This window comes from Sapajus apella, unplaced genomic scaffold (genome assembly GCF_009761245.1).
Source record: "Sapajus apella isolate SASKATOON/1434 unplaced genomic scaffold, GSC_monkey_1.0 scaffold40, whole genome shotgun sequence".
Taxonomy (NCBI): domain Eukaryota; kingdom Metazoa; phylum Chordata; class Mammalia; order Primates; family Cebidae; genus Sapajus; species Sapajus apella.
Window position 1 is genome coordinate 8,897,904 of NW_022436980.1, and position 27,763 is coordinate 8,925,666.

General features: G+C 39.7%; 1 protein-coding gene across 25 annotated transcripts in view; it reads right to left on the minus strand.

Annotated features, from left to right (window-relative positions):
* PHLDB2 (pleckstrin homology like domain family B member 2) overlaps positions 1 to 27,763 on the minus strand; it is a 252,429-nt gene that overhangs the window by 41,661 nt on the left and 183,005 nt on the right. For 19 of the 25 annotated variants that reach the window (XR_004275456.1, XM_032299126.1, XM_032299128.1 and 16 more), the window contains 4 exons: positions 18,984 to 19,367; positions 13,232 to 13,375; positions 12,047 to 12,184; positions 65 to 193 (listed from right to left, as the gene is read on the minus strand). Coding sequence is in view for 24 of the 25 variants with exons in the window: in XM_032299126.1 (XP_032155017.1) it covers positions 65 to 193; positions 12,047 to 12,184; positions 13,232 to 13,375; positions 18,984 to 19,367 (795 nt within the window). In the remaining variant the exon portion in view is untranslated. Of the gene's footprint in view, positions 1 to 64; positions 194 to 12,046; positions 12,185 to 13,231; positions 13,376 to 18,983; positions 19,368 to 20,972; positions 21,413 to 21,459; positions 22,969 to 27,763 lie in introns of those variants that run through there. The other 6 variants (XM_032299127.1, XM_032299135.1, XM_032299132.1 and 3 more) reach the window with 3 other exon arrangements.

Below are 27,763 nucleotides of genomic sequence, written 5' to 3' on the forward strand. Positions count from 1 at the left end.
GGCACTTAAGTGAAAAACAAAAAAGGAAAGCAAAATAACTGGTGCATTCCTGTTTGCTACTGACCCTCTTCAGTTGTTGTTGTAACTGTTCCCTCATGGACTCAGGACAATTGTCCAGCTGGGTCTTCTGCTCGGAGTAAAGCTCCTGAAGCCTCTCTAGTTTTTCCCTTTCAGCATCAAGCTTTACCTTCTCCTGAAGTTCAGAAACCAGAAAATAGAATAGAAATTACCTTCACACCCCAAGCAGGTGCTAGTGAACATTTCTCAAGGATAACACAAACAAACATACACAAACCCTGGACATTCTATGAACGCAGAAACATATCTTGTTAGTGGCTGGGATAAAAGGATGTAAGTGGAAGTTAAAGACAAGGGGATTGGGAGTTTCTGCATTCTCCAAACACAGTCCACGTCATGGCAATGACTCCTGCCTTCCTTCCCTCCCTCCTTCCTGCCACCATGTTACAAAAGCAGGGAAAGCAATGGTCACATTGAGTGTTGGTCATTGGCTGACAACAAAAGAAATTCCAATCAAGTTCATAAGCAAGCCTTACCAAGAGTCACCCATCAGAGATCCAGACAAAGGAAAGGGAGCATTCATCCCAATTACTGACATAGCCTAACTCACCCAAGGCATCTGCACGGCAAGTTTTGGAATTTACTGCTTTTGTTCTCAGGTTAGAGGAATTCTAGGTGTATTAATTGACATCCCCAACACCTGAAACAGTTCTAGCTATTTGGAAAACCTCAGAACTTATATAGTTAGCAAAATCTTAATCCAGAAAGATTATTCAAGGACTGAGAGAAGTAGGAAAAATGCAACACAGACAGCAGCAAGCGAGGACGCATATCAGGCAGCTCAGGCACACCAAAAATGTGACGGGGACTGTGGAAATACAGACTTTCCCACAATGACTGACATGAAAAACTGAAACACAAACTGCGAAAAAAAGAAAAGAGTCAGAGAAGAAAGGAGAAAGAAGGTAATCCTAAATCCCTTCCAAGTCACACGTGCCAATGAGACCCTGGACGTTCTCTAGGATGTAATAGGCAAATACTCTAATACCGTGATTGCATGGCCTTACAATGCTATCTCTTAAATTAAGAAACAGGCCAGGCATGGTGGCTTATGGCTCATGCCTGTAATCCCAGCACTTTGGGAGGCCTGAGGCGGGCAGATCACGAGGTCATGAGTTCAAGTCCAGCCTGGCCAACGTGGTGAAACCCCGTCTCTACCTAAAATACAAAAATTCGCCAGATGTGGTGACACACGCCTGTAGTCCTAGCTACTCAGTAGGCTGTGGCAGGAAAATCACTTAAACCCTGGAGACAGAGGTTGCAGTCAGCCAAGATCGTGCCACTACTCTCCAGCTTGGGCGACAGAGCGAGGCTCCTTCTCAAGAACACAAAAACAAAATTAAGAAACAAAACTTCAGTTTGTTTTGTGCCAGTCTTCCCAACGTGTGTTTTTCTTTTTATGATGCTCTGAACACTTGAAACAAATTTTAGACATGTTTTCTCCTCGTTTAACACCCTCAGCCTAAACAAAAGCACTTTATGAATGGCTTTGACAATGTGACCTTCAGTAAGCAAAATGACCACCACCTTCCCCTCCTTATATGCCCTCTAAATAAACTGGTAGAAACAAAACTAGCTTCTAAACATATCACAGAAGGATTCTTTTTAAGGATTTTTCTCTGAAATAGTCCTATGAAATTATCCTTACTACTTTTTTTAAAAATCAAAATGGCCATGATTTCCTACGTAAACACATAGATTCTGTATAAAAGATGTTATGGTTCACATCTAAAACTACATGACTTCAATACCAGTTCACCTGAGTCTCCAATTTTGACTTAAATTTAGAAATGTGTATTTGGCTTTAGAACTGTAATTTTCATAAAAGTTCGGAAGTCATAAACCTGAGACCCCTGCTTCATATATCAATCTAAAATGCTTCCATAACAACTTAAAACTTTAACAGACTACAAAGAAAGTTTCTTCGACCTTCAGCAGTCAGCTTACTCACTGTACACACCAACTGTGCCAGGGTTGGAGAAAGCAATGGCATTGCTAACAGAAGAAAGGATGCTCACCTGTGCTGATCCACAGTAAAACTGAATATACTAGTACTGGCTAGGCTTTTGATTCAGAATTATTTTTTGCTTTAATAAAACCAGCAATAGAGAATACCTGTTGTCCTTTGGCTAAGAAAATGTGTTCTTTCCTATGTGTATGCATCAAAGATTGCCCTATTTACACAGCAAAATAATTTCATCCCAATAGAGTTCTATTTCTAGGTACTGCATCACCAGGCTCTGCAGCAACTGTGCCTCCAAATGGAAAGCTAAAAAGTAATTGAAAAAGAAGAAGGCTACTTATTATAATTTAATAGCACATGTATAAAGCCCTAAAATTTAAAGTTATTTTTGATAGAAAACACTGATACAATATTTGATAATACAGAAAGCCACTGGCCTAAAACATAGTAGTAAACTCAAATCAACAACTAATAATAATTTTTAAGAAACCTATGTTTACATAGTGCCTTACTTCTGAGGTGCTGAAAATATTTCATAATTCATATAAGAGGGCATTTAGAAGAATTACGGAAGTAGGCACCATTAGAACTTTTTGCAGCTTCTCTGTCTATCAGTAACGCTGTGACCACTACCTGGGTCCCAGAGCAAAAGCTCAGTGGGGCCAAAGCTAGGGCAAAGGAAGTGAAGGGAAAGGATGAAAGAAGACCAGTGGCAAGTGGGCCCAGCCGTAAATCACAGAGGACCACAGAGGTGATATCCCTCCTGTGAGAGCCAGAATAGACCAACTTTCAGCCAGAAAGAAATTAATATTCTTCTATTCTATTTATTGCCCAGGAAGTTTTTAAAGGAAAATTAGCTCTAGGCAAGCAGTTAATTAGAGCTGAAAGTTTCACCTTCTACAGTGAATGTAAAATAGATGGCATTTGAGGGTTTAGGGAATCTTGCTTTTTAAATACAAAATATTAAAATTGAGGTTATTCCCTTCCTCCATATTTAAATTGGCAAACTCACCTATTCTAGCTACAATGGGTACAATAATATTTTCCAAACACCAAACTGGGAGATAATATAACTTTTTAAAAAAGATTTATAAATGTACTTTCAGGGGAAAAAAATGAATTAAAAATTTTTTTTTAAACAGTGACTCACTCTGTCCTCCAGGCTGGAGTGCAGTGGTGTGATCACAGCTCACTGCAGCCTTTAACTCCTGAGCTCAAGTGATTCTCCCATCTCAGCCTCCCAAGCAGCTGGGACTACAGGTGTGCACAACCATACCAGATTAATTTTTTTTTTTTTATTTGTAGAGATGGGGGGTCTCATTATGTTTCCCAGGGTGGTCTTGAACTCCTGGGCTCAAGTGATTCTCCCACCTCAACCTCCTAAAGTGCAGGAATTATAGGCATGAGCCACTGCACCCAGTCTAAAATGCATTTTTAAGAAATTTAACACAATTTCACTTTATTGGAAAAAAAAATAGGATTAGTAGGAATTAAAACACTCCAAGAAAATCCAGATGTACAAGAGGGCATTTATAAAACCACAAACAGAACAGGACTTTCTAAGAGACAACACTGTTCTCACTTTGACTTGTCTTCCCTCGATGTACCAGCAAAATCCAGCTGAGTTACAAATTCATGCCAAGTTTGACCTATTTTGTATATCAAGACTGACGTTCCTAGAACTCTACATTCATATATTGACAAACGTAAATTATTCATGGGTAAATTAAGGTAGAGATCAGTTTATAAAATTGGGCCTATATTTGCTTCCATAGTGAGTTGTTTGTTCACTTGCCCAGTAACAACTGAAAGAGAACTAGAGGAGAGGAGAGAAAAGAGGGAAATAGATCCTGTCCTCATGTAGCACAGTCCAGTTAGTCCATTAGAACAATGCGGAGGAGTTTTTAAATATACTATCTCCTAGGACCCAATTTAGTTACAAATCCAGGGACATAAGGCTTAGTAACAAGCGTTTTAAAATCTCTCCAGGTTTTCTGATATGTAGTCAGGTTGAGACCCACTGACTTAGCCACTCAGGGTTACATGAGAGGCAAAAGCAATCAACTACAATTTGATTTTTCTAATGAATACACAGAACATTAATACAGGATCCACCAAAACTAAATATTAAAATATTTGGTCCTAGTGCCTTTACTTCATAGTAAAAAAGGCCTCTCTTACAAATAATATCCCAATTGTAAGTTTTTTACATTTAAATTAAATGCCTCAAGTAAACCAAACAAAAACTGTGACAGATCCCAATAGGCAATATACATATAGACAGGGATGATCATTTCAAATTCGGAGGCAAAATATTTATCATCTAACCATACAAATGATCAGGAGTGTTACAAAGTTTACACTAAAGAATTTGAACTTGCACACGAGTTACCAATAATCTTGAATGATCTTAAAAATGCAAGGCTCTCACATTTGTAATCCCAGCACTTTCGGAGGCTGAGGCGGGTGGATCACGAGGTCAAGAGATCAAGACCATCCTGGCCAACATGGTGAAATTCCATCTCTACTAAAAATACAAAAATTAACTGGGCATGATGGCACATGCCTGTAGTTTCAGCTACTCGGGAGGCTGATGCAGAAGAATCACTTGAACCCGAGAGGCAGAGGTTGCACTGAGCCAAGATCACGCCATTGCACTCTAGCCTGGGCAACATGGGCAAAACTCTGTCTCAAAAAAAAAAAAGAAAAAAAAAATTTAAGGCTTATCAAAGGACTACTTCTTCTGCTAGATCTCAAGGTGAGAGGACAATAACATAAATTGTCTCTCTTCTAAGTTGTATTACTGTAGGAATAAACAAATTTAATTTGCTAACCCTTTGGAGTTTCAATGCTACACAGAATATTCTAGAATACCAATTAAAAAAACATTTAACCATATTTAAGTGTGTAATACTTGATAAACAGATGGCTCAAGGTTACAAATTTATTGATTTGTAAGGCTGCCAGATAAAACAGAAGACATTCACCTAAACTGGAATTTCAGGTGAACAACAAATGACTTATAATGTTAAGTATGTCCCAATTATTGCATGGGACATAATTACACTACAAAATACTTCTCTGTCTGAAATTCAAACGTACCTGAGGTTCTTGTATTTTTATTTGCTAATTCTGGCAACCCTGTTAGCATGATAAAGATTTTCCTAAAAATTAAAATCTACTTTTGTAATTTCCAAACTGTTTAGCACAGAACCCAGCACACTCTAGGCACTCAGGCCACATTTCATTAGACATGGGATCAGGTTTGGAATTGATGCAGTGATATGTTAAAATTTAAAGTCTCTAAGCCTTCATGTATTTATTTATTTGTTTATTTGACAGAGGTGAGGTCTCACTGTGTTGCCTACACTGGTCTTGAACTCCTGAGCTCAAGTGATCCTCTTGCCTCAGCCTCCCAAAGTGTTGGGATTACAAGTGTGAGCCTCCATGCCTGGCCAGCCACCACTTTAAAGAGAGGTCCATTCAAAGTCCTATCTGTATATCCTGAAATCCCTTTCCTTCCAGTTCCTAAACCCTGTGGTTTTGTTTGGGAGGCAGACATCCTTATAGGTTCATAGATTAGGCAAATATTTTAGGCCCATAATCATTTATGTGAAATTCATCTTTCTTTTAACAGCTTTATTGATGTAGAATTCACATGCAAAAACACGGCCTGTGTTTAAGTATTCCTTTTGATAAGTGCGGACATATATATACATCCATGACACTATGTAAGGCGAGAAGTGTTTCAGTATTGGAATATTCTAAACTTGATAGAGGTAACACAGATTACATAGCATATATTTTATGACATTTCCAGTAAGGTTTGGAGCAGTACCCTCTAATCAAACATGTTACTATTTCTGTAGCTACATTTATGAATATTCAACCTTACAAAATAACTTTTTTCCCCCATAAAACTTTTCAGATTTTGGAATTGCAGAGGAAAGATTCTAGTCCTCTGCAAACAAATAATGATTGTTGAGTACTCGTTCTCTGCCTCTAAAGAGGCACATCCTATATTTCTTTCTTTCTTAGATTTTCTTCCCTTTGGCTTTGACATTTTGATTATACAACTGATGGATATTTAGTAAAGAAAAAAACGAGAAAATCAGAAACTCAGCACTTAGGTAATCAAACAACTACCAGAAAAAAATAGCCTCAAGCTGGAATCCTATTGACTTAATCCCCAAATCCCATTATACAATTCCACTTCCTCTGACCAGGGAGCTAACTTTGAAATGTAAGAAAGAGGCACGGGAAGGGCTGGGTCCCTTCTGCACACTGACTGTGACTTGGCACCTGTTCTGCACTCAAGAGGCATTAACACTTTGCTGAAGAATTCTGGGTTAGGCTCACTGTCTTTCCCTGGCTCCAAAGGAAGGATGGAGAGGAAGTAACAGGTACTTTGGCAAGAAAATCATGGGAAAAAAGATTTAACCATTTAACATACAATGGCATATGCTTACTGTAGAAACATTAGGAAGTCAAAGAATTTAAGATTTCACTCAGGAACATGTTGTACAGCACAGAGTGCTTTAAGCTTCAAACCTTCAAGTGTGTTTTATGTGTTTAAGTGTGCAGGCTAGGATGGCTACAAAATGTAACAATGCATCTGTGTGAAGACACACAATATTTGTCCTTAAACAAAAGGATGGTTTGAGATTTATGATTACCATCTGGGTCATGGAAAGACCCTTGAGCAAGTCTACTGAATCAGAGCCTGTTTTTAACCATTTTACTTAATTTTGGTACAGTTGACTTGATTTTTGTATGCTAAAAAAAAAGCACAGATAAAAACAGATAATCCAGAAATAGAGGAAACTGAAAAACTATTTTTGGTTTCAAGTTTTTAATGTTGCCAGAAATAGACGAAGACAGAAAACCTACACAAACAGATGCACACATCCGTATCTTCTTAGCCATTGCCTAAGATCAGGCTTTGTCTTGGAATGGGGATGGGGAGTGAAAGGCAAGGAAGCCAGTTCCCTGGTCAGGCCTTTGCCCAAGCTTGGCTTCATGGTGCTAGTGATTTCCCTACTGTCACCAGGCCCATTAAATGAAAACAGTTTACTAGACCAGAGGACCCAATCTTCTTCTTTCACTTGCATTAAGAAAATGTGATGGTCTCTTTGCTTACTGCTTCACCAAATAAATATACCCTCCAGGTTTATGTTCGAGTTAGACCCTGGTTTAAGGTTTATCAATGTTCACAGTGCCTCCATCCCTAATGAGGCTACTATCTGAGAACACAATAGGCAGGTGGCATGTATCTCAAGGTCAGAGGGAAACAGGCTTATTGATGCTCTTAACAGTGGTACCCCTAGGGGTAATAAACGGCCAGTGCAGGAAACTGCTGCAAAAATGTTCAATAAACACATAGTAGAATAAACTGTCTATATTTTATGTTTTCTATATAAGGATGCCTACAGTTTATACTTTATATGGTAACATATAAATAAATACCAATCATGTATAATACATATTAACTTATACTAAATATGCAAAACAAAATGCATTTCTAAATCAGCTAAAAGTACTATTACAGATCAATCTTTAGAGCCAAGAAAATAACATCAGTAATTTCACATCAAGATTTGAATGCTGATGGGTGGGCGTGGTGGCTCACACTTGTAATCCCAGCACTTTGGGAGGCCAAGACAGGCAGATAACCCCTGACATGACGCATTGGAGACCAGCCTGGACAACATGACAAATCCCTGTCTCTACTAAAACTATAAAAATTAGCTGGGCCTGCTGGTGGGTGCCTGGAATCCCAACTACTCGGGAGGCTGAGGAAAAGAATCACTTAAACTTGGGAGGAGGAGTTTGCAATGAGCCAAGACTGTGCCACTGCACTCCAGCCTGGGCAACAGAAAGAGATTCCATTCCCCAAAAAATGAAAAATAAAAGATTTGAAGGTTGAGGTATTCTGACGTATTATCACACATTTTTCCTATGGCTCCGGTCTTGCCTCCAAAATGCTAGAGCCAGGCTTACAGGATGTACTATCCACATCTGAATCGGAGCTTGCCCAACAGAGATATCTTTTCAGGTTTTGCTTTTCTCATTCCAGGGTTTATATCTGACCACAGCAACAGGTGTATGGAAGAGGAAATGCGATCCCTAAGGGCAAAGGCCACTTCCTCCTTCTGTCTTACGCTCTGGCATGATGGGCCGTGTGACTACAGGCCTCCTGGCATGTGCACGCGGGCAGCCCAGCCCAGCTGTCCTGAAACTTGGCTGCACGTAGCTCTTTGGCTGGTGTTTGGCTCAGTGTTTTGCTAAGGCCCAGCTTGGACTAGCCATTAGCAGGAAAATCCAACAACAATATTCCCAAGCACACTGGGCAGTAACTTGGCACATGCTATGGGCTGGATAAACAGTGTATCACAGTGCCCTAGTGCTTTCCTCTATTTCACAGGCTAGAGCAGGAAATAAATGTCTAGTAACCCCCAAACAAACATAAATTAGAAAATGTTTATCTATAAAAAGAACAGCATGGAAAATCTAATCTGAACTGGAAAGGTCTAGGAAGACTTTTCTGAAAAACTAACAGTGATCTTGAGCCCTGAAAGACAGACTAATGAGGCATGGCATATGGGGAAGGGAATGCCAGGTAGGGGAAAACAGTATCTGCAAAGGACTGGGGTTGGGGGAGGGTGAATCTTTTAACAAATAGAAAGATAGAAAGGAAGGCGACTGTGAGAGTGACGTGAAGAATGGGAGGGTGGTGACAGGCTGGTGACAGATCACACTAAGGAATTTGGATGTATAATCAAGTACAGTGTGACACAAACCACAGCAATACAATCTAATTTCTTCTTTTTAACCACATTGGCTGTTGTGAAGAGAATGAATTGAAGGAAAGCAAGTGGAAATAGACTAAATAAGAGATTTTCTTAATAGAGAAGAGAATGCTGTTAGTGGAGATGCAGAGATGTTGAAGTAATTGAGAAATAAGTTGGTAATCAACTGGATGTAGGGGCGATAGGAAAGACGTGTCAAGATCAATTTCCAGGTTTCTGCTGAACATATAGGTGAATAGAGACACAATTTCCTGGTCGGTAAAACTGGAGAATTGAGGGTGGAGGGTGGAAGGCAAGGGAACAGATAAGATCAAGAGTTCAGTTATGGGTGTGTTCAGTTGGAAATACTCATGAAATATCTGAGTGGAGATGTCAGGTAGGCTACAGGATATGAGTCAGTGTTTCAAAAACGGTATGGACTAGCGAAATCCCTATGATAGTCACCAGCATATACAAGTTATTTGAAGCCATAGCAACAGAAGGACACAAGGGTACAAGAGACATGAGTTCAGATCAGAGATAAAGAGTGAGAAAGAGGTCAGAGAAATGGACAGAAAACCAGAAGACTGTGGTACACAGAGGCCAAGAAGAGGGAGACAGTGAAAAAGGACCAAGAAAAAGAGCTGTCCCCTGTGCCGGATGCTGCTCTGGAGTCTGATCATAAGGGACTGGAAAGCACCCAGCAGGCTGGGTGGCACTGAGGTCTTTAGTAGTCTTAACAGGAGAAAATCTGATGGAGGAGTAGAGATCTAAGCCAACTGGAGGGGGAAGAATGTTTAACTGGAAAATGAAGAAAAGGAGACACAGTAGACTCAGAAAATTGATAAGTTTAGCTACAATGAAGATAAGAAAGGGAAGGCAGTAGCTTATTGTTAATGAATAAAGTAGTAATTTATTTTAAAAATAATAACGTTGGTATGCTGACAGCAAAGAGGGAGAAACTGATCCCAGGGGGTGAGGGTGCAGAAAGACTAAAGACCTAAAGAAGGTGGGATGGGATGACACACAGAGCACATCCAATGAGACTAGTCTTTGATGGAAGGAGGGAACCCCCACTTCACTGTGAGAAGATGGGATGCTTTTAATTTCTCTGCAGAGCAGGTGGTAAGATGATCTCTGAGTCAGAGGGATGAAAGTGGGCCAGGGGTATGAACAGAGTGTATGAAATAGCTGTGGCATTAAATGGTGGAATACATTTATTTGAGAAACATAATAATGTTTTCGCCAAGCTATGTTGAGTCTCTATTTGAGTTCAGTTGTCAAAAATACATAGTAACATCATCTAGACCAGTCTTTGTTTCCAGTTCCTTCATCCTCTTCTGGAGTTCCTCACCCAAAGCCAGTTTCTGCCATTTTTCACATGATGTGATGACAGACAATAATCCTACCTTCTAAGACCAACTAATCCCCTCACAGCTGTTTGAGCTGGTCCTATGCGTCAAGTCCCTGGAGTCCCCTCTCCGGTGCATAGCCTCTGTCAAGCCATCAAAACAATATTAGGAAGGATGGAGGTGACTTTCTTGCTTGTTTCTGCCCACATTCCTAGCATTCTACCTGTACCTCTTGAGAATATAACATAACTTTTCCTGGGAAGTGAGATCTAACATTGGCTCAATTTGCTTCACTTTAGTGTAGAATCTGATACTAATGAGACATACACAAATAGAGTTTGTAGGCCATGCTATATGTGAGATACACAAAATAAATAACTATGCAGATTACGACGGCAGGAGGGTTCACAGGGAACATGATACCCAATTCCTATGTTGAATGAGTTTTCCAGTATGACATAAATAGCAATAAAACTACTTTACTACTACTTACTTAGTATTTACTTCATAGTAAAATATTGATAAATATCAACACAAGACATCTGATTCCTCCAATGAAGGCTTCTTGCAGAATCTTTGAGAAGCATAGCCAGTAGCTGAATCCCTCTGGACTGCAGACTTAGACAGTCAATTTTTTGACTTGCTTTTGGCCTTTTCAGAAAAATACACCCACTACCCAAATACTACTTAAATGTTTGGGGGGCAGAATGAATACACATAAAATTTAACATGGAAAGTCTCTGCAGTTTAATTCTGACATGCTGGCCACCAAGAATTGATGTGTAGCATTTAATTTTACTTTTATTTCTGACTGTCATTTTGAGCTCATTCTCTGGCACCAAGATCAAATGCCCTTATTTATAGGTCTTAAACAAATAAGAGCCTAAAAAGGAAGTCACATTCAGCAGAAATTCCTTCCACACATTACCACTAGAACTTACTCAAACTAAAAAATTTTTCTTTTTCTCAGCTCAGTGGAGAACATGGTGAGTAAGGAAGAATGTGTTAAAGCTTAGTTGCTTTTTTCTTTCTCAAATTGGAATTTTATTTTCAGTTTTATTGGAATGTTTTTAGTTCAGCTCTAACTAATTCAGAATGGGAGAGGAGAGTAATGTATATTTCCCAGAGGAAAAAAACACATGCACAGACAAATCAAAAACCCAACTACCATTCTGAATTTTTAAATCTGCAAGTGATTTTTCATACTTTCCCTAATAGATATCAGCCAACATTCAGGTTGTGATCCAAAATGTATATGTAGGACCTTTTCCAAGATAAGTGTCAACTGTGTTTCACAGATAACTTTCCTTTGGCAATGTGGGAGGACTCTCCCCAGAAGAAAATATAGAAACTTCATTTGTCAAAAAGCAGTGCACTTGCATTGTAAACAATAGCAAAGCGAAGCAGGTGAGATGAATGGTTCTCATTCATCTGTTTAATAAACAGAAAAATAAAAAGAAATGAGGCAACCCTATTTGAATATGCTTAAGCCATCCCTATAGGGCAGCAGTGGTAAAGAACTTCCGTATTCTAAAAAATTACTTAAAAAACACAATGGAATCAGAAAAGCAGAAAGGCCAATGAAAAAAAGCAAACAAACAACTCACTCATGTCAAGTAGAATAAAGCTGTCAGGAATATCGGCTCACAAATTATATGAGATCTGCTTTCTCAGCATCAGCTGCTCGGTACCTGGCAGCTCTTAGTTTCTGGCAATGTATGATCTTAGGATTTTTCTCTAGTGCCACTGTCTCCAGGAACATGACACGCAAATCCAAAACCACAGTAATCCATTCAACATTTAAATTCAATCAGTTGAGACCACCACTTTGCCCATGAAAATTGCATCGAAATATTTTCTTTTACCTTGGTCTTTTCACCAACAATGTTCTTTTCCAGTTCAGCTATTTTCCGGTTTAGATGATCCAAAATCTCCTTCTCCTTCATAAGTTCAGTTGTTTCAGATTGCTGTTCTCCATCCAAGAGAGCACATTCCATATCCAACTAAGGACACAGACCAAAGCTCAGAAATGTTTCACCTTCAGGATAGTCTCAACTGCCCACCCTAGAGATACATTTGCAACTACAGACTTCCAAAAGTCATACTGTATCAGCGAGACTGGGGGCCTGAGAACACTCTAGAGAGCCCATGTGAAATCAGGATTCCCATATAAGAAAGCTAGAGAGCTTAGAATATATTCACAAAAAAACTAGTTATCTTATCACCTAACTTTTCTACTATAACCCCTCTTCTGCTCACTTCTCAAGGATATTTTGCCTATTTGCTTAGGTTCAAACTCAAGCACAGACCACCATGGGAGCAGCCACGTCTTTCTTTCTCTGTCCCTAGAGCATGGGAAGAGAAAGTTACCCGAGCCCAGCATGTGAGCTCTGCAATGCCAGCAGGAGGGGCTTCCAGCGTCTCTATACAAGACAACAGGTGAGCAGTCCCCTAACCACTTAAGGGCCTACTGGCATCATCTGTAAGGACAGACACACAGATCTTCCCTAGGCAGAATTACGTGCCCCTTCTCATGCGATGGAGGTACCATAAAAAATGTCACTGTCTTCCATTATAGTTATGCAATATGTGTCTGTCTGTTCCCTAGTTTGCAAACCTCTAGAAAGCTGGATCTATTTCTGAGCTGTGTGTGAATTTCATCATGGTGCCAATGTGATATCCAATTCACAATAAAGCATGCTCAGAAAACATTTGTTGGATTTGACCTTGAAATCTAAATACAGGGCACTTCAGCTGATAGATCCTATGTTAGGTCAGAAAGCACATACTAGTTAAGACAAAGTTGGTTGAAGATTCATAAAGTACATTAAAGAGAGTGTAGTACATTTATGTCATCTGGTTAAAAAAAAAAAACAGAAAAAAGGAATGTAGAAAAAGGGTATTTTTACCCTACACACAGAACCCACTGAATAAATGTTTGCTTATGTTGACTTCTATGTATCAGGGCTCCAAAGCCTGTACCTGAATGAGCAGCAATATTTTTAAGCTAAAGGAAAGCAAGAAAAGAGGGGAGAGGGTAAAAAGTTTACCTCTCTGGAAGATTCATCCATCTGATCATTTATGTCTTTGATTTTTTGTTTAAGTTCCTCGAGGTTGTTCAGAATGACTATCCGGGTTTCTTCCATTGCAGCCAACTCCTGAGATCTCTGTTCTTCAGTTATATCCTCTGGGGTCTACGATTAATCAATACAGAAATGGATTATTCATACATCAGTTCTAGAATGTCCCACCTTGACTTGTAAACGATTCATAGGTCTAGCGTTTCCGGGTCTTCATGCCCGTGTAGATTTTAAAAGCATCTCTGCAATTGCACGCTTAGAACTCTGGTGTGTTTTTTCCACATTATGCCATCCTCAACAATTAGGCTCTCAAGAGACTTCAGACAAAACAACTTCAGTTCACCAATTCATATCCTTTTGAAGCTAAAAGAACTAAGAGATTATACAGATAAGAAAGATGTGGAACGTAGAGACGGAGTTGACTTCTCCAAGGTTACAGAGAAAGTTCAGCACAACAGAGAACGAGAACTGACAGAAGACTTGTGACATCGTCCTCAGGGATCTCTTGAGCATGCTGCTACGGTCATTACAAGCACAATATTCTCTGCCATCTTCAAGGTGAGGACATCTCCTATAAAAGCCTCTTGAATCTCTTAGGCATACTGTTGGATGTTGCTGCTAGAGTTATCTGCAAAGGAGCTTATGTATTTCCTTCTCAACACACATTAGAAAAGCAAGGGCACATCACTTTGGGGAGTCATAAAATGACTTAAGACTACACCCTCGGTATGAAGTTAATGGAAGCTTCACTTTTGTGTTAGTACACTATTTCCTGTCTTTGTCCTATAGACCTTCTTGCTATATAGCATCTAAGACACGCCCTAAAACAGGACACTGGCCGCCATTTGTAAAATTACTTCATGGAAAAACTGGTTTGTTGGCAAGAAATAAGAAAGTCGAGAAACAAATTAAGTGACAGAGTGCTCAGATACACTCCTGAACGGAGCTAATGACAGATGCCCAGGGAAGAAAGCAAAATTGTAGATCACACACCCAGTCAAAATGCGACTGTTTATTGTTCAAGAAGAGAATGGAGTGAATACAAAGAGCCTCCTCCTTCTAGAATTTCAGGTTATCTTGGATGTCACCGGGTACAAGCCAATCTTTCTACATATAATATATGTCAGAATAAATATATTATTTATTCAAATTATCCCTTTTTGAAAAAGAAGTAATTTTTTGAATCAGGAAGTCAATAATTATACTGTTTCACAAATGAAAATTGAAAACAGCAGCCCAGTTGAGTAAATTATTGAATATTTGTCAGTAATTGTTAAAAAAAAGCAGCTTGAAATTAAACCCCGAAAAAATCCCTTTAGCATACTTCACTAGATTCACTTAATTTGACAATCTTGATAATACCTTTAAGAAGCCATCCATCATGTCATATTTCATACTCTTTATTCATATTTATATTCTTTATTCTTTATTCTACTTTGTAGCTTTTTGTTTTTTTTAATTTTGAGACAGAGTCTTGCTCTGTCCCCCAGGCTGCAGTACAATGGTGCAATCTCGGCTCACTGTAACCTCTGCCTCCCGGGTTCTAGTGATTTTCCTGCCTCAGCCTCCCCTCCTAAGTAGCTGGGATTACAGGCGCCCACCACCATGCCCAGCTAATTTTTGTATTTTTAGTAGAGGCAAACTTTCAGCATGTTGGTAAGTCTGGTCTCAAACTCTGGACCTCAGGTGATCCCCCTGGCTTCAGCCTCCCTGAGCCACCATGCCTGGCTACTTTGTAGCTTCTTAAAGTGATTCAATTATTCAGAATTCAGTACCTCAGGTTTGTTAGGATGAAGGTAAGCAGCTCTTCCAAGCTTTGACATTTAGCTCTTTGTCATCTTACATCCAATATCTTACCAACTAATAAAACAACTGTTGACCTTTTTATCACAGACAATGAAGCTCATTGTCCTAATACTAAGGTGCCTGTTTTAAGCCCTGAGGAATGCCTGTAACAGTGAAACAGCATTCCAGAATCACTGCGAATAATCCTAGCAGGAAAGCCTCACCAAGGCCAGTATCCTGTTGGGTCAAGATTACATATTAGGTTTCTACTTCCAACATGGCTTAAAAATATCTCTCTCACAGGTGGACACAAGGCGTTAAGAAAAATACAAAACAGAACGATCTGCAAAACTCCAAACTTTAAAGATGGTTAGGAGTGGGAATCATCTGCATAATTCAAAGTTTTTAGAAAGTTTATCACAATAGATATGTCTCATGACAGACAACTTAAGATACTGTTTGTGGCAATAAAGCCACAAATGCCATCTAGGAAATGTTCATGGCTTTTCTTTCTAAGTTATTCATAAGAAACAAAATCTCCAGGAAGCATTCTAAAACTGAACGCTTTATGATAGAATGGGGTGAGGTCAATGTAATCTCATTTATTAACCAAATAAAGAAAACCAATAGAAAGCTAAGGTGTGGTAGCCACTGAGTAGCTTTAAGTATTATAGTGTCAGAGACATTGTAATTCTAAACATATGCTCTTCATTTTAATTTCTCTGGGAATTTTTTTTTTTTACAGTAATGGACAAGAATCTACTAACAGTGACATGTTTTAATAAGCACATCACACATGTATGTGCATCCTCTAATATGTTATCTTCGGGGAAACTTGATCCATGCAGGAAAGGGGAGAGATGTAGAGGAAAAGACACTTTCTACCTGCCCCTTTTTCACAGATTTCTTCTTAAAACTCTTCTGCAGCCAAAGGAGACAGGGGTGCAAGCGACTCAAAAGGAGAAAGATGAGCCACCTTTCCAGACAACTTTTACCTCAGGAGCTGGTTCAGGAAGGCCAAGTAAAATTAGCATATTTCCAAGGTCATCTGCATCTGTAAGTATTATATAAAGCAAGTTTTTGACTGGTAACACTCAGGTTTCCCAAATATCATTAAGATTGTTGTTTTGTATAGTTAAGTCAACTTACAGTGTTTTTCACATTCCTCTCTTCTCCATTTATCCCTAAATCGAGTATTAACACTGAACTTTGTTAGGCAAATAATCCAGTGTGCAAATTAATTGAAGAGGAAGAGCATCCAAAACAAATGGTTATGAGGTTGTTTTTTTTTTTTTTTAATTTTCTATCTCCTATCTCAAGGTAATATATTTCTATTTTCAGAAAGTCACAAGTAAAAAAATGTGTTTCTTGAAACCCATCAGCTTCCCTCACTTGCACTCTTTCTACACCGCTGTGTGGTACCCTGGGTGTCCCCGATCTTTCCTGCCTCTACAGGGCGTACAGTCTTACCTCTCTTGCTACAACAGATGCTGCACTAAGCTTCAGAGGCCTCCTATTCCACAGTTACACGCTCGAGCCATTAAAAACATCTGCCAGGATCTGCTCATGTACATACCAACAGCATTCTTGCCATAGCCCTCTCCAGGAGGAAACCTGTCTCCCAAAGATAGTCTTTAGAGAGAGCACACGGCTTAATGTTTTTAACAAAAAAATGGCAGATCTCCATGAAGGAAGGAATGTGAAAAGATTTAAAATCAAAAGGAAGCCAATGGCTGACGACAATAGCTCAACTTTTCAACTGATGGGTCATTTACTGTGCCTGAACACAAACGACTTTTGATTCCTCCCTGCCCCAACTTTCTTCCCCATCCTGGTTTCTAATCACTGCAACTCTCTGCCCACAGAAACAGATGTCCTGTTCAGAATCACTCTCCATTGAGAATTAGTAAGGTAAACACGGTCACTAGCAAAAAGAAGGGATGAGTCAGGCGCAGTGGCTCACTTTTGTAATCTCGGCACTATGGGAGGCCGAGGCAGGTGGATCACCTGAGGTCAGGAGTTCCAGACTGGCCTGGCTAACACGGTGAAAACTTGTCTCTACTAAAAATACAAAAATTAGCTGGGCGTGATGGTGTGCACCTGTAGTGCCAGCTACTCAGGGGGCTGAGGCAGGAGAATCACTTGAACCTGGGAGGTAGAGGTTGCAGTGAGCTGAGACTGCACCACTGCACTCCAGCCTGGGTGACAGAGCAAGACTCTGTCAAAAAAAAAAAGAAAGAAAGAAAAGAAAAAAGAAGAGATTGATGTCCAACATGTATTCAACAGTCTAAAGTTGTGATGTATATGATGGAAAATCTCATTAGGTAGAAAAGGATTTCTGACTGGAAAACATTCAGTGTAAAAATCTTGCTGTAGTTAAACAAATGCACAAACTCCCCTGAATAATGTGATAAATTACTGCCGGAATTTAGTACCTTGACAATATCTTTCTCTTAAAGAATCAATGTGTCCTTCTCTTATAACAAAAGATTAAAGAATCTCACAGTTGAACTTAATAGTAAGCATGAATTAAGCAAATCAATACATTAATCCTTCTTATTCCTAAATAAGTAAATCCACCCTGTGAATATGGTATCTGCTTTTTCTTCTTTTTACTATTTTTGTTATTCTAATTTTAGTCCAATATAATTTTTATCTTTTCTTGTAAGCTCCTTCAAATCATTTTTAGAAGAAAAGTAGAGAAACTTAAAAACTAAATTGTGGTAGAAAAAAATTATTAACCTGCGTGAAAAACGTAATAACAAAAGATTTGGGGGTTCTGAGTCTTATACAAAAAGAAAAAGAAAAAAAATTTTTTTAAAGATTTTTCCTTAAACTCCATTTAACAAATCCTCAAAAGGAAGACATTTTTAAACCAACATATACCCAGAAGACTAAATAGTACTTACGAGTACAAATAAATCTTAAGCTGCTATATGTCCAAAAAATATAAAGTCAAAATAAAGACTACTTTTGATAAAAGGCTAATCTGCTTAACCACAAACAGCTCTTACTGCTCAGTAAAATACAAGACAAATAAAACAATTAAAAAATGGGTGAATAACAAGAATAAGTGGGTCAAAAAATACAAATTATAACTAAAAATATGAAAAGATCCCCAACTTTATGCATAATTAAAGAAAAGCAAATTAAAACTTCTATCAATTTGGCCAATTGAAAAATTTTGACAATATGCAACCTTGGCAAGTGTATGGAGAACAAGGTGTGCACATAAACTTAGTGAAAGTGTCACCTGGAAATACAGACTTTTTTTTTAATATGGTCTTTTGAAAGTACAATTTGGAAATACTGAGTAAAATGAAAAATACACAAGCTCTTTGACCCAGCAATTCCACTTTTAGTAAGTGATATCACAGGCACATTTGCAGAATTGTGCAAATATATATATATGCTACAATATTTGCTGCATATGGATTTTATTAGCCAAAAAAACCCTGAATATAAATGGTAGTTGCAAACAAAAGAAAACCATTGTTCATTAAAAAGAATGAGGTAGAGCTGTGTATACTAATATGTAAAGATGCTCAAGGCATTTAGTGAGGGGAAAAAAGTACAGAATACTGTGTGCGTGTATCTGCCTGTCTATGCCTGTAACAGATAGCCACATATACACAAAAATTATTAGAAAGGCAGGTAAGACAATTTTAGCACCAGTTTTACACCTGCTTATCACTCAGGTATATAACTGAAAGGGGGCAGGGAGAAGAGAAATGTTCTTTCTTTCTACTCTTCTGTGCTGCTACATTTTTTACAGTGCAAATTTGTTACTTTACAGTAAACACCCGAATTTGCTGCACCTTGCTCAGCTAATAACCTATTAATAATAAGTAGCATAATAACATCACCAGTTTCCAGGCCAAAGCATATGCACAGCCCTAGACCCTAAATCCTAGTATCTTTGCTTGGCCAGCATTACCTTTGGTAGGATACTTAGATAAGAGGACTCGCTGGAAGCTTTCGGAAAGGTGGAGGATGGTGGTGGGGGAGTCCGGGTGAGGTCGCTGAGTACTTCATCATTCCTAGTGCTCCTGGCGGTAAGGAAGCTGGTACTGCTCTGACTGAGAATCCCACAGCTTGCCAAGTCTGTATCGTGGAGAGAATCTTGGCGGTGGCACCTGTATCTTGTGTCAGGGCTCATGAGGGCTTCTTCAAACACAGACTCCTCATCAGAGAGCTGCAGCTTCTCAAGCTCCTTGTTGATTTTCTGCACATCTGCCACGGTGGTCCCAGTAGATAAGCAACTGTCAGGCTTTGTGTATTCCGCACAGAGATTGAGGATGGTCTCCAGACGCTGTCTCTCCTACAACACAGAGAGGAGGGGAAGATCAGTGGGTTAGTGAGAATGAACACAACTCCAAATAAAAAGACTGAAAAGGCTGGGATGACTGGTGCTTGCATTCCACACATAAACCCAGAAACATTTGGCTGGTGATGGTTTTGATAATCTTTCATTGATATATTTAAGGATCCAGGTGAAATGGGGTTTAACAACACCCAACTTCCTCCCAAACTCAGTTCTGGCTTTTACTCTCTCCCCTTTATTTTATCACAGGGCTGGCCCTAGCACACATCAGCACTCAGTAAGCCTCTTCATGACTTATCAGTGCTCCAAGGTTTCTGAAGGGCAGGGTTAGGGGGAGAGACAAGGTTTGGCTCTGTTCTAAAGGCCGGAGTGCAGTGGTACAATCATACCTCACTTGAACTCCTGGGCTCAAGTGATCCTCCGACCTCAGCCTCCCAAAAGTCGCTGAGATTATAGGCCATGTCATTGCACCAAACACAGTATTTTTTTTTAAACCTCCATTTCCTATCTCACCTCCTTCCCACCCTCTACTTATATATCTTTAATAATATCTAGCTTTTTCATCACTACTGACCTGTGCTTAAAATTAATTCTGTAACTTCCTAAATATTATCCTACTGTTAGACTGTGTTAGACACACAAAGAGAAAAACAGCTACTTACAGAATTTTAATTTAAAAGACCTAGCTATGTCTTCAGTTTTTTTTTTTTCTTGAAATGCTTCAAAATTTTCAAAACTTTTTAATGCCTGGTCACCCTATAAAGGTCTTTTCCTACTAATTTCTTACATAAAGAATTAAAATTATAAAAAAGATAGAATGTTGCACTAAAAGGGAGAACATTTCACATCAAGTCCAGACAGACACCAGTGTAACTCAAATTTGTAGGTCATTAAATATTTGATTAATTTAGCTAGAAAATAAAATTTGTTTTTAAAAAATCAATATACAGGCCACTGATGTTTATAACAGTACTGAAATCTTACCAGACTCCCCATGCAATAGGTAGATATTTATGATTTTGAACTTTAAGTAAGTTAACTATATAGTTTGTGAGCAATAGGATATAATTTACAAAATGCTTCTCTGCTTCTCATAAGCCTAGACAGCACTGTTTGAGGAAATCTCAACAATTTGTAGGAAATCTCCACATCCTTACCTTTCACATTAATTCGAGGGCCAAAGTGAAAAAAGAACTAAAAACAAAAACCATCTGTTGTGATCACATTGACCACATGGAGAAGAGACTTCAAACGCTCTCCATAGAAAAACATTTTCCAAACTGCTTATGAGCAAAAAAGCAGAAAAATATTAAGCATCACTGGACTGCTGTTTTCATTTCAATTGCAACTAATTTGTAAAGACAAACTTTAGAAGACAATTAGCTCTTTATCAGGTGACGCTCCTAACAAGTAGAAAGTCAAACAGGAGCAGACCAACATAACTCATTAGGTTCCATTAAATACATTACTTAAATGACAAGACAGATATTTAAGGCATACCTGACTTATATTTGCCCTCTAAAGTAACCCCCCAACAAAAAGAAATAAAAGAGCAACAGCGTGATCAAAAGGGCTATTAAACTAGTTCCTACAAGCTCGCACCTCCCTTTCACTGCCTGAACTTCTGGACTCCAGCTGCAGCTCCATCCTCGTGGCCTCTTCCCATGGCAGGCACTCATAGCTACACACCCTCATCTTGGGCTCTTCGGTACCCTGTCCATCCAGGAGCCCTGGCCCTTATTTATCTCTACAGTTTCCACCAGCTGCCAAGCCCTGCCCACCTCAGCTTTATGGGGGGGAAGCAGGGGGGACATAGCCTTCACTGCCTTATTTTAAACTTCTCCAACAATCTGGAAAAGTCTACATGCAAGAACGTATGTAAGGAGAGGGATAAGATGTTACATTTTACTTCTCAACAGCATCTATAGTAGAGGCTAATCTCTAAAGAAAGAGATTCTTCTTCTGCTACTTAGGTAATTAAGTTGAAGCATCTAAACTCAGTCTTTCCTAACCTTTGTAATATAACATGTATACATCAGCTTTGGCATAAATATTTGGGATTATCTGAAAGTTGTCAATTTCCAATTACCTGGGCTTTAAGGTGCGGTCTGCAAAAGCATAAAAGATACTTCCATCTAGCCCGAATACACAGAAAAATTCCTCCCACGTGGCCTTCCAAAAATAAGTTTATTTTGCTGCCAGTGGTATTGCTTAATTCCAAAGGGAATAAATGATCCCAGCCTTGAGATGAATGCTATTTCAGACAGTGAAATGCAGTATTCAAAAGCTTGTGCACAGGAAGTTTGGTCTACTGGTATGTGTTTCTCTCTATTCTTATCACCCCATTCACAGCCAATCTGTCCAAGTTTGAATCACAGACACATGCGGCACTGCTGCCCACGAGTTTAAAAGAAATCCAGGCAGCGCCGAGACACATTGGCCGTATAAAAGCTGCACCAAAGAAAAATAAACTGATGTCGAAAGTGCGTCAGAAAAAAGTCTGCAAGGCATTTCAGAAAGCACTACAAGCAGCCTTTTAAGGAAAACTCTGAACAGAAATGACTCTCATAAGATAATTTTCCCTTCAGCTCTCCGCACTCTGGAGTCTTCTTCCTTCCCATTCAAGCCAATAGCCTCCAACTGCATGACCGAAAGCCAGAATGACCATTTCAGACCAGAGCCTTTCAAGAATCAGAGGGCACTGTTAACAATTATGCTGGAACCTCAAATGCAAACTGGGATTGGTCCTGGCAAACTGTGATGTTTGGGCCCCTACTTAAAACTCAATTTTCTTTGAAGCTTCACCTAACAACCTGCTATTTATAAGTCAAGAGGCTGGCTTCTCTCTGAGATTTCTAAATCCTACCCACCTTTCCAAACCAGCCATCTACTGTTCATTCTCTTGAAAAGTCACATGTACAGAGGCTACATACCTTAATGGTCCAAAATATCAGTGCTAAGAGTTTAGAAACCAGGTCATCTTGAATCAAATTACTTTATATACATTTTTATTTTTTGCCTGTCCCATTTCTCCTTTTCTTCATCTCTATCTCCCACATATATCAAAGGAAGTGCTGAAGGAGGCACAAGACCTTAGAAAGTATAGCGGAAGGAAAATGTGTGTAATTTTTCACTTAGAGTTTAAAGGAAAAGAAAAGGTTGTGGGCCAGGGGTATGTTTTTCGATCTCTGAGCTTTTTTCCATCTCAGAGGAACGTCTCTGACATTGTTCCCACTGCAGATTCGCAGCCCTCAGGAGAAGGTAACATCCATCTCCTAAACCCATCCAGGTGCTTTGTAAGTAACACCAACCAGTCTAGGCCACAGGACGGTACACATACTGCATAAATACATACATGCACTATGCAGAAAACCAACTGCGGACCCTTGAGCACAGGTGAAATCTTTGCTAAAATCCTTTTGTTATAATTATGTTGGGTCATTTATTACTTAAAAGGTTGACCTTTAATTGCCAGATATAATTTAGTTGAAATGATTTTTTTCTTTTTAGGAGGACCTATTATAACTGGTAAATGTGAACTCACTGTCTAGTAATGTGCTGGGAATCCATAAATGAGAAAAGAGGGCAAGATGAAAATTTTTTTTCTTTGAGACAGTCTGTCAGTGTCACCCAGGCTGGAACACAGTAGTGTACTCATAGCTCACTGCAAGCCTCGACCTCTTGGGCTCAAGGGATCCTCCCACCTCAGTCTCCAGAGTAGCTGGGACTATAGGTGCACAACCTTGCCCAGCTGATTTTTTAATTTTTTGGAAGAAAGACAGGGTCTTGCTATGTTGCACAGGCTGGTCTCAAGCTCCTGGACTCAAGCAATCCTCCTCTCACCTCGGCCTCCAGCATGAGACACTGCACACAGCAAAACACAGCGTTTCTACCCTCAAATCTTTAACAGGAGGCACAAACAGGTGATCAGTTATAAAAGCAGTGATAACAGAAGTTTATAAACAACCTATGAGTTCATAAACGGGGAAACAGTACACAAAGATTACAGAAAAACAAATTTGGGTCCTCAAGGATAAATATGAGTTTGTCTGGTCTATTGGGACAGTGGGGTGGGCAGGGCATCTTCCATAAAAGTACCAAAGAAGCAAAGGCATAGAGCTGTGGCATATCATGGTATGCTCAGAGATCAGCAACTAGTACATGGCTAGAGAGATGGGGTCTTTTGGGGGAAGAGGGATGATGTACCTGCATAGAAATGGGCCACATTTCTTCCTCTTATGGATTACAACAGCCCTAAAGAAACTTTTGGGAAAAGTTCATAGGTGCACCAACAAGAGTCAGGAATCCCGGTCTAAAAATGAGTGGCAGAATGAGAAAAGCTGGTGCTGACAGCAAGTATGCAGAATTTCCAGGATTCCATGTACAAATCCTAATGTCTCAATTAGGTAATGACAGAAAAAAAAGGGGGAAACAGAAGCAAGATCTTAACGTCGGTTATATGGGTCCGTTTGTTTTAGAGATAAATCCTTGAAGGGTAGTAACCAGGCTATTACGATCAGTTTACCTCTTTCTGGACACAGGGTAAGATGGCTCCTCTCTTCCTCACCCTCAAACTAGGTATGGCCCTCAGACTTGTACCAGCCAGTGAAGTGTGGAAAGCAATGTGTATCACTTCTGCATGAACAGCCAGGGCATGATTCATCACATGCCTTGATCTAGCATGGCAGAGTGGCTCTCCAGATGGTGTTGGCTCCATCAGGCTGGGCCCCAAGTGAGGAACGCAGAGCAGAAGCCTCTTTTAACCCACACTAGTCCTAGAGCGTAAGAAAGAAATAGACCTGTGTTTAAGCCTTGGAGATAACTTTTTTCTTTTTCTCGAGCTACTTGAGAGGCTGAGGAAGAAAGATCACTTGAGCCCAGGAGGTGGAGATTGCAGTGAGCCAAGATAGCGCCACTGTACTCCAGCCTTAGAGACAGAGGGAGGCCCTGTCACGAGAAAACAAAAACAACAACAGAAAAAAAAAAATGCCTGACCACAGTGGCTCATGCCTATAATCCCAGAACTTTGGAAGGTTGATACAGGTGGATCACCTGAGGTCAGGAGTTCGAGATCAGCCTGACCAATATGGTTACACCCTGTCTCTACTAAAAATACAAAAATTAGTTAGGCATGGTGGCAGGCACCTGTAGTCCCAGCTACTTGGGAGGCTGAGATAGGAGAACTGCTTGAACCCGGGAGGTGGCTGTGACAGTGAGCCAAGATCATGCTACTGCATTCTAGCTTGGGCAACAGAGCAAGCCTCAGTCTCAAAAAACAAACAAACAAAAAACGTGTGGGCACTACAGCTTGGGCCAGCCTCCCTGTCATGTGCACACTATCAGCTACCAATGCTTAACGTTGGTAGAGTAACACATTCTGGCCTAGAGGAAAAGGACATGGAAGTGTTGCCTTTGAAACTCTTTGGACTCTGCCCTGTGTATCTCTTTCTTTGGCTAATCTTTATCCGCATCCTCTCCCTATAATGAATCGTAACTGTGATTACGTGTTTGTTTTTTGTTTTTGAGATGGAGTTTCACTCTTGTTGCCCAGGCTGTAGTACGGTGTTGCAATCTTGGCTCACTGCAACCTCTGCCTTCTGGGTTCACGCGATTCTCCCACCTCAGCCTCCTGAATAGCTGGGCTTACTGGTGCTCACCACCACACCTGACTAATTTTTGTATTTTTCGTAGAAATGGTGTTTTCCCATGTTGTCCAGGCTGGTCTTGAACTCCTGACCTCAAGTGGTCTGCCTGCTTCGGCCTCCCAAAGTGCTGGGATTACTGGTGTGGGTCACCATGTCCAGCTGGACTTTAAGAGCAGAATCTGTATTTCAGCTTAAGTAGAAAGAACATAAAGTTGGATTTGTAGTTCTGGCACTTACCAGAGGGGTATAATACAGTGTTATTATTATTTTTTTAATCAGGTTCAACCTTTCAAGCCTCAATTACATAGTCCGTAAAACAGAGATGAGAAGATGGGTACCTCTTCCCCTGGGATCCTGGAAGAATTCGATAAAGAATTGTGTGCGAGAACATGTTATGTACTACGTGCTATCAAGTCTAAAGGTAGTGCCAGTCTTATGGCAGGTGCTCAGTGTTTGTCATTCATGGTTAGGATGGTTTCTGTCAAAAGTGTGAAGCGAAATCGGTAATTACCTTGCAGATCCTGAAGAACCATCTCTAATACTGATTAACAAGCACACCTAAAAACTAAACCCAATTATTTGCAGGGAAAGGAAATGCAGGCTAAGTACGTTGTTATGCAGCCAACTGTCTCCCTGAAAAATCTATGGGGTTTCTTTGGCTATCTAGAAGGAGAGAGAATTTCCTCAAGGCTGCCAACTCCCTGTCCAGTGATCCACCTGCCTCTGCCCCTGGCAACAGAGAACTGCCCAGTTGCCACGTAACCTGGGGAGAAAGGCATCTTGTCATTTGGTCCTCCTACACTCACCACTGCAGAGCAACATATATTCCCTCCAGCACATTAAGTTCTGTGGAGTAGCTTCTAGAAAGAACTACCCTCCAAAAAATCCATTGTCTTATTCAGTACTTCACCCTTGACATAAAACCCCAGGCTTCTATTCACATTGCCCCTGGCCCCACCTTAAACTTCAGAGACATGAGTGTCCCCACCTTACTGAGGGCACACATCATTCAAATACCTGAGGAACTTCTCATATCCTGCCTTACTCATACTTAGAAAAAGAAATTTAGTTCTTTTAATCTTATAAACCAATTTGTCACATGCATTTTAAAAAATTACTATCACAAAAAATAAATACAAATAAAAATTATGATTACTCAGAAGCCTTTCTAAACCTAATGTGGTTTAGCAGTTTTCCAATTAAAAATTAAATAAAATAAAAATTGAATAAATGGCCAGGCCTGGTAGCTCACACCTATAATCCCAGCACTTTGGGAGACCAGGAGTTAGAGGCTAGCCCGGGCAACATAGTGAAATGCTACCTCTACAGAAAATGAAAAAAAATTAGCTGGGCATAGTGGCTCATGCCTGTAGTCCCAGCTACTCAGGAGGCCGAGGCAGGAAGACCACTTGAGCTGTGGAGGCGAAGGTTGCACTGAACTGTGACCACACCACTGTACTCCAGCCTTGGTGACAGAGGGAGACCCTGCCTTAGGAGAAAAAAAAAAAAAAAAGAAAGAAAGAAAAAAGAAAAAAAATTGAATAAATATTTTGTCTTACTTACCCATGTCAACATTTCCCTCAAACCCACTTGCCTCTACTGCTATTTCTGGCTATGTACCTATTTTATTTGTACTTTAAAAATAGATATAAAGTATCTATTTAATTATTAATATATGCTAAAGTAATTTTTTTTCTTTTTTGAGACAGGATCTTGCAGTGTCACCCAGGCTAGAGTGCAATGATGTGATCGCGGCTCACTGCAGCCTCAATCTCCTGGGCTCAAGTGATCCTCCCACCTTGGCCTCCCAAAGTGCTGGCATTTACAGACATGAGCTACCGTAGCCAGCCTATTTTTCATTTACATGAAACACGTTCTGAAGTAATATAACTTGATTTAGTTAATCCTGTTAACTTTTTGTCCAACGATGTTTTCTTGACTTGCTTTTTCCACCTCTACATTTTGTTAGGCAGATACAAATAAATCTCTGACCACAATTACCATTTAGCTAAGATCCTCTATATTTTAATCCTTTTCCCAATGATTTTTGGCACTATTTTTCTACTTAAAATCAACCAGCAGATGTGTGGGTTATGAAATGTTTTACCTTCAAAAAATATTAAGGTTGAAGGTTAACTCTTCTTAAAAGACAAAAATATATCATTTGAAAGAAAATGCCCATTACAAATGACTCTAAAACATTCAAAGGAGAAAAAAAAATGTATTTCTCCTTATTCACTGAAAAAAACTGGCTGTAAGGAGAAGAAATTCATGTGATCGGTATTATCATAATTTCCATACAGCATCTATGAAAACATGCCAGATGTTTTTTCTTACATAGACAGTATTCCAGAAGGAAGTCTGAACAGTGCCTGAGCCCATTCTGTTAAGGAAATTATGCTATTGCTCCACACCATTAAAGAAAACACAACAAAATCTAATCTTACTGTCATCTGTTTACATTTTCAGTTTAGCTTGATCGCGTTCCAGAAGATCTTGTTTGCTTCTTCTGAAAGACTATACAGTTGGCCGGCGCGGTGGCTCAAGCCTGTAATCCCAGCACTTTGGGAGGCCGAGGCGGGTGGATCACGAGGGCAAGAGATCGAGACCATCCTGGTCAACATGGTGAAACCCCATCTCTACTAAAACTACAAAAAATTAGCTGGGCATGGTGGCGCGTGCCTGTAATCCCAGCTACTCGGGAGGCTGAGGCAGGAGAATTGCCTGAACCCAGGAGGCGGAGGTTGC